The sequence below is a fragment of the Sinocyclocheilus anshuiensis genome, unplaced genomic scaffold, assembly GCF_001515605.1.
Source record: "Sinocyclocheilus anshuiensis isolate Anshui unplaced genomic scaffold, SAMN03320099.WGS_v1.1 scaffold2100, whole genome shotgun sequence".
Taxonomy (NCBI): Eukaryota; Metazoa; Chordata; class Actinopteri; order Cypriniformes; family Cyprinidae; genus Sinocyclocheilus; species Sinocyclocheilus anshuiensis.
In genome coordinates this window covers 339,119-347,187 of record NW_015542563.1, presented here as the reverse complement: position 1 = coordinate 347,187, position 8,069 = coordinate 339,119, and the positions used below count along the sequence as shown (strand labels likewise).

Genomic DNA, 8,069 nt, shown 5'->3' with positions numbered 1-8,069 from the left:
AAAACAATTATAATATTATAAATTATTATTGTTATGTTTTATCAATTATTTTACCTTTTTCAGTTATAGGAAATTATTCTAAATATTAAAATCAATTATATTATTATTATTTTTTACATATATAAACATTAATTAAAATAATTATATTTTATGAATATAAGTATGTAAAAAAAATAGATGTTTTATATTTATTCTATAAAATATTATTATATTATAATTTAATATATTTTTAAAAAATAAATTATGATTTTTATAATAAATGATATTATGTGTTTGAATAAAATCATATATAATGTGAAGTGTATAATAAAAACATATCATTATTTTATATTATTACAATTTTTTAACCAGTATGACATTTTTCATTAATTGCAAATCCAAGGTTATAAATGAAAAAAGCCCAGCTCTGTAAAGTTTCAACAGGGTTGAAATGATCCAGTTGTGTGTGTGATGGTAGCGTACTTGTACGTGGCGTCTATGAGCGTTTGCAGGATGTCGTCGTTTTTCTCCTCGGCTTCTCTTCGCTTCTTGATGACGTTGTAAAAGATTTTCTTGATCTCTAAGTGTGCGCGATCCCTCCGTCTGAAAACAAAGTGCAGAAACACAACACCGTGTGACATCCCAGCTCTTCTTCTCCGTGTTCACTCGGTGCGATGATGCTGTGCTACCTGAAGCTGGGCAGCGGCAGCCATCCGGGAAGCAGCCAGGCGGCGTGAGTGAAGCCTCCGTCCAGATCGGCGTAGAGCTGCGCGACTCTCTCGTCCAACATACTGCGGATCTCACAGCCGTGAAGACAGCGGCTCGCCGTCAGGATGACCAGCTCGGACAACGCCTCGAACAGATCTGACGAGAGAGAACACCGTCTGCTCACATGAAGTGAAAATACTTCTATTCCTGTTGAAGGTGAAATCAAGATTTACTAGTTCAGACAAAGATTTAAAATGTGCTGTAAATGCACACACCCTCAGATCATCCCAGATCAGGATGAGTTTGTTTCTTCATCAGATTTGGAGAAATGTAGCATTGCATCACTTGTTCACTGCAAGTGAATGGGTGCCGTCAGAATGAGAGTCCAAACAGCTGATAAAAACATCACAATAATCCACAGCACTGCATCAGTTAACATCTGGAGAAGACAAAAGCTGAAACTAATCCATCATTAAGACGTTTTTAACTAAAATACCATAGAGTCCATAATCCATAATAACGCTTCCTCCAGTGAAAAAGTGTCCTGGTCTGAATCAGGAGAGATCAAGCAACGTTTAAACCACCCTATAAACGTATAGGGCATGTTGTCACATTATATGGGGTAAGTTGTCACAATGGTAACTTGTTGCTTTTTTACACTGATTTCAGAAGAAACACATTTAGTAACGTAATCTAGGTTACTCATTTTAGGTAATGTAATCTGACTACTTTTTAGATTACTTTTTATCTAAATAGTTTTAAACTTGCCATCAAACATTAACTGGAGGAAGCGTTATTATGGATTATGGACTCAATGTATTTTAGTTAAAAATGTCTTGATGCTGGATTTGTTTCAGCTTTTGTCTTCTCCAGATGTTAACTGATGCAGTGCTGTGGATTACTTGTGATGTTTTTATCAGCTGTTTGGTCTCTCAATCTGACGGCACCCATTCACTTGCAGTGAGACAGTGATGCAATGCTACATTTCTCCAAATGTGACGAAGAAACAAACTCATCCTGATCTGAGGGTGAGGAAATTTCGGCAGATTTTCATTTTTGGTGCTTTAATACGTGTTTGTGGTCTTATCGTGAGCGATTCATCAGTGCATGTTCTTCTAAAGAGAAAACTGATGGATGCAGAATAAATCCGTCTGCTTACTCTTCTCTCCGCTGTCCCCCCATCGTTTGAAATAGTCTTTAGTTTCCTCTTCGATTATTTTGACGTGTCGTTTGAACTGTGCGATGTTCAGCCCCGTCTTCAGCATTTTCTTCTGCTCCAGAAATAACTGAACGAACACAAATCAAATCAAAAATGTAGCTTTTGGGGTCAAAAACAAAGACATATCAACTACACAACCACTGCATTATCTAGCAGGACTTTCCATGCTCTGCAATCCTCTGTTATTTATTTCCAGACTTTTTTGTAGACTCCAGCAGAAGTGCGTGATCTTACAGGATTGGGCACGTCGTACGCGACTCCCTTTCCGAACACAGGTGTGGTGAGGCGCGCGTAAACGTCCTCCGCGTTCAGATCTTCGTTCTTGCTGTTGAACATGAGCGCGGCCGCGTCGCTTCCCAGCAGATACGTGAAGGTTTTCCCAACCATCGTGAAGCTGACCACAGGCCCGTACTACGAGACAACGACATCAACACTGACGTGAGCTCGGATCGGCGGCCTGTTACTCCAAACCTGCGTCTGAATGACTCTCACCTTCTCGTAGGCCTGCTCCAGAAACTCAATGGGACTCCTGCCGAAAGCCACGGCGTGACCGAGGAAAGGAATACTGGATGGGATATGAGGAGGATATTTCTGAGGAAACCAGAGGAAATTAATGTTTATAAGTGACGATCATAGAACAACAGATACAACGAGGGATGGATAAAAAGAATGACAGATTGAAAGATAGACAGAACCAGGGATACACAGCTAACAAAGAACGTTCTGTTGTGAGCAAACGTTCTTCCAGTAACATTAATAGAACGTTTGTTCAAAGTTATCTGGTCTCAAAACGTTAGAATAAAAACATTATCATTCATGGAAAGTTTTTTTTTTACTACGTTCAGAGAACATTCAAAAGTAGCATTCCCACAATGTTTACAGAATGATCAAACGGAATGTTCTTCACATGTTTTGTACCTTCAGAGAGCGTTCAGAAATTATGTTTTCTAAAGTCACTGGAAACATTAGCAAAATGTTATTAGAATATATTTGTTAACTTGAATAGAACATTAGTCAGATAAGATAGATAGACAGACAGACAGACGGATAGACAGACAGACAGATGGATAGACAGACAGACAGACGGATAGACAGATCAGACAAGACAGACAGACGGATAGACAGATCAGACAGAGACAGACGGATAGACAGACAGACAGACGGATAGACAGACAGACAGATGGATGGATAGACAGACAGACAGACGGATAGACAGATCGACGGACAGATAGATAGACAGACTTATAGATATACAAATAGATAAACAGACGGACAGACAGACAGACAGACAGACAGACAGACAGACAGACAGACAGACAGACAGACAGACAGACAGACAGACAGACAGACAGACAGACAGATAGATAGATAGATAGATAGATAGATAGATAGATAGATAGATAGATAGATAGACAGACAGACAGACTTATAGATATACAAATAGATAAATAGACAGACGGATAGACAGACGGACAGACAGATCGACGGACGGACAGATAGACAGACAGACAGACAGACAGATAGACAGATAGATAGATAGATAGATAGATAGACAGATAGACAGATAGACTTATAGATATACAAATAGATAAATAGACAGACGGACAGACAGATCGACGGACGGGATAGATAGATAGACTTATAGATATACAAATAGATAAATAGACAGACGGACAGACAGATGGACAGACAGACAGACAGACAGACAGATAGATAGACTTATAGATATACAAATAGATAAATAGACGGACAGACAGACGGATGGACAGACAGACAGACAGATAGATAGATAGATAGATAGACTTATAGATATACAAATAGATAAATAGACAGATGGACAGACAGACAGACGGATAGACAGACAGACAGACAGACAGACAGACAGACAGACAGACAGACAGACAGACAGACAGACAGACAGACAGACAGACAGACAGACAGACAGACAGACAGACAGACAGACAGACAGACAGACAGACAGACAGACAGACAGACAGACAGACAGACAGACAGACAGACAGACAGACAGACAGACAGACAGACAGACAGACAGACAGACAGACAGACAGACAGACAGACAGACAGACAGACAGACAGACAGACAGACAGACAGACAGACAGACAGACAGACAGACAGACAGACAGACAGACAGACAGACAGATAGATAGATAGATAGATAGATAGACAAATATACAGACAGACAGATAGATAGATAGATAGATAGATAGATAGACAGACAGACAGACAGACAGACAGACAGACAGACAGACAGACAGACAGACAGATAGATAGATAGACAGACAAATATACAGACAGATAGACAGACAGACAGATAGACAGACAGACAGATACAGATAGAGAGATAGATTGAAAGACCGACAGAACAAAGTATAGAAAGATGGATAGATGACATTGACTTCTATTTACTTTAATTCCACATCACACACTAGCCAGCACTCTTACTACAGTCCCACTGATCTCAACACTAGACGTGATAATTACTCTTGCAAGCAGATTAAATGATTTTCATGCACGCAGACTTACAACCAGTTCCTGAACTTTAGGTAATATCGTGCACTCACTCTATCTCCAGCGTGCTGCTGCTGCTGCTGTCTGAACAGGAGTTTGCTCAGGTATCCCAGAGTGAGTGTGAGCACAGAAGCGGCGAGCAGCACTGAGGTCAGATTCATCTTGGTGTTCTCGAGCAGCTGACCGCTCGCCTCCAGGATCGTCATTTCACTTATTGTCTACCCCACAGCACAGGCCAGGAAATCAGGTGGTTTTAATAAAGCATGCAAAAAAAATGTGAAGAGCTTATTAAGATGTTGACGATGTCCTAGACCGCTGACGTCCAACTGGCATCTCTCTGATATCACTATAGACGTTAACACCTGCCCGTCTCCGCTCAGCCCAGGTCCCGCCCCCGCCTGATGTGAGCAGGCCGCTCATTGGTCGTCTGGGTGTGTCCATCAAGTAAGTCCATGCTCCGCGTACGCCGTCTCGCACTCTGATTGGTCGGACGCTGCCTGAACTGATGTCTTTCTATATGACGTCACCTGCGTCGCTTATGGCCCAGTTTCGCGTCCAACTACTCAACTACTCGTGCGTTACATATCGATTACATATCGAATCGGTTCTCTGAGTTGGAAACATTACAGATGCGTTTATTGCTGCAGTTAAATGCAAATACCGCGAAACAGGTCAAGTAGGAACATTCTTACTGATCTGCTCTTTAAGCTTATTATTATTATTATTCTTGAGACTAACATTTCTGAACGCTACTCCTAGTGCTTTTAAGCTACAACCTCTAAACTCAGCTCAGAATTTAGCATTTTTCTGATTTAGTGTGCTTGCTCTTTTCTAACTGATCGGACTTACAGTTTTCATAAAAATTACGATTAAAAATCATAAAAATCTCATAGACTTACGTTGACGGAATGTTCAAATGAGCCAAGACTATTCATTTATGCATTTAAAAGATTCAAACTCCAACTGTCAAAGTTCAAATTTAAACTGCTAGAATCCCTTGAGACTCAATCAACCTTCCCTTCTATGTACCATTTCTAAGCTATTAGACTCATTTAAGAATCCATTCTATCTATCTATCTATCTATCTATCTATCTATCTGTCTATCTATCTATCTGTCTGTCTGTCTGTCTGTCTGTCTCTGTCTGTCTGTCTGTCTGTCTCACTAGCCAAGCCTAGAAACAATGTACTAATTAATTCTAGCAACATGCTAATTATGGTGGAAACATGCTAACAACACGCTAGAGACATGCTAATCACTCTAGCAACATGCCAATCATGCTAGAAACAAGCTAGCAAAATGCTAACAACAAGCCAATCATGCTAGAAACAAGCTAGCAATATGCTAACAACATGCTAATCATGCTAGCAACATGCTATGTTAACAACATGTTAATCAAGTTAGCAAAAATGCTAACATAATATTAATCATGTAGAAACATGTTAGCAGCATGCTAGTCATGTTAAAACCATTCTAATGACATGTTGGAAACATGCTAATCATGATAACAACATGCTAATCATGATAAAAACATGCTAGCATCATGTTAATCATGTTAAAGACATGCTAATTACATGCTAATCATGCTAACAATATGATAATCATGCTAGAGCACCATGTGATAACAACATGCTAATCATGATAAAAACATGCTAGCATCATGTTAATCATGTTAAAGACATGCTCTAATCATGCTAATCATGCTAACAATATGATAATCATGCTAGAAACATGCTAGCAACATGTTATCTACATGCTAACAATGCTAACAACATGCTAGCAACATGCTAATCATGCTAAAACGTGTTAACAACATGCTAATCATGCTAGCATCATGTTAATCATGTTAAAAACATGCTAATTACATGCTAATCATGCTAACAATATGATAATCATGCTAGAAACATGCTAGCAACATGTTATCTACATGCTAACAATGCTAACAACATGCTAGCAACATGCTAATCATGCTAACAATATGATAATCATGCTAGAAACATGCTAGCAACATGTTATCTACATGCTAACAATGCTAGCAACATGTTATCTACATGCTAACAATGCTAACAACATGCTAGCAACATGCTAATCATGCTAAAACATGTTAACAACATGCTAATCATGCTAAAAACATGTTAATCATGTTAAAACATGCAACAACTTATTAAATCATGTTATCAGTGTGTTAAACAATGTTAGCAACATGATATCAACATCTATCTAAATTTTCAAGCTTTTACAGCTGCTTAAAACTTTCAGGCTAGGCTTTCTCAAGCCAACCTAAAGATTGACTTGACAAACTTTTTTTTTATCTAGTTATAGCTTTAACTTATTTCAAAATGTGTGCAATTCATAAATTGTGTAATTTATAATTAATCCAGTCACACTATTATTTCCATTAAAAACTCATAGACCTCTAATACTAAACTTTATCGTAGAGTTTAGATAATTAATAAATTAAATAAATACGAACACTGTGTCCTATATCATTAACGTGCCACGTTAAGAAATAAATATTTATGTGTAGATTATTTTAGGTATTTAAACATAAATACTTTGTTTAAAGTATTTACAATACTTTTACATTTGAAAGAATATCCAGTGATTTATATATATCTTGGCTTTTTAACTTGACCTCTTTAATAAAACTAGTTTCAGTTTAATTTAATTTGATACTTGTGTGTACAATTTGTCGCTTTTTATTACAGTAAAATAAACGAACCGGTCCTCAGTTATGCTGTCAGAATTGCATTTTTCTCAGAAAAGTTTTAGCAACAGCAAAACTACAAAATTGTGTTTTTATTTTATTTATTTATATATATATATATATATATATATATATATATATACCTTCAACGTTTCCAGCTAACATGCTGCATAAGTAAATTAAACTCTTATTGAAGTCTTGATGAACTCAACCCAGTTGAATACTAGATCAGATCTTTATTTTATGTAATGTTTTAATATAGCTCAAACGTTTTAAAGATCCCCAGAGGCGCCGCGTCAAGACTTTTATTTTGAAACAATTTGTTTACGTCCGAATGTGCGTCTTGCGTCACGCCGGTGGCCGTCGCTCGAGAAGCAGCGTCAAACTCTCCGTTCCACAAACAGCACATTATTTGTGTTTGTAAAGTTTAAAAATGACGGTGTGCAACTTCTTTCTTCAAGGTCGCTGTAGATACGGAGAAAAGTGCTGGAATGAACATCCGAGAGACGAAAGAGGAGGAGATTACAGAGGAACCCAGCAGCCGAGCAGAGGAGGTCAAACAAACACACACGTATTACACGCTATATATTTAACAACGTTATGTTTTTGTGAGCAAAATAGAATCCAGATACAGCCGAGTGTCTCTTACAAAACAATTACCATGGTATAACCACAGTAATCCATTACTGATTCCCAGTGTTGGGAAGGTTACTTTGGAAGTGTAATAGGTTACAGATTACAAGTTACCCAACCTAAAATGTAATAAGTAGTGTAACTTTTCAATTACTTTATTAAAGTAATGTAACTGATTACTTTTGATTACTTTTCTACATTTCTAATGAATGTTTATTTGCAACTGTTAATCATTTTCAAACATTTACACCATGCAGGATTAAGTTTACAGTAGTGCTCAACACTGTCAGACTT

The 8,069-nt window shown here is 37.8% G+C and overlaps 2 protein-coding genes across 2 annotated transcripts in view; one reads left to right on the top strand and one right to left on the bottom strand.

Moving 5' to 3' along the window:
- Nucleotides 1–4,803, bottom strand: part of cyp51 (cytochrome P450, family 51) — a 10,608-nt gene extending 5,805 nt beyond the window's left edge. Inside the window, exons 1-6 of the mRNA XM_016494076.1 lie at nt 4,490–4,803; nt 2,399–2,497; nt 2,141–2,317; nt 1,847–1,973; nt 669–843; nt 463–582 (exon numbers count right to left, since the gene is read on the bottom strand). Coding sequence (XP_016349562.1) covers nt 463–582; nt 669–843; nt 1,847–1,973; nt 2,141–2,317; nt 2,399–2,497; nt 4,490–4,642 — 851 coding nt within the window. The 5' untranslated portion in view covers nt 4,643–4,803. The remainder of the gene's footprint in view (nt 1–462; nt 583–668; nt 844–1,846; nt 1,974–2,140; nt 2,318–2,398; nt 2,498–4,489) is intronic.
- Nucleotides 4,804–7,464: 2,661 nt separating this feature from the next.
- Nucleotides 7,465–8,069, top strand: part of nup42 (nucleoporin 42) — a 9,975-nt gene continuing 9,370 nt past the window's right edge. Inside the window, exon 1 of the mRNA XM_016494077.1 lies at nt 7,465–7,696. Within this exon, the coding sequence (XP_016349563.1) occupies nt 7,576–7,696 (121 nt within the window). The 5' untranslated portion in view covers nt 7,465–7,575. The remainder of the gene's footprint in view (nt 7,697–8,069) is intronic.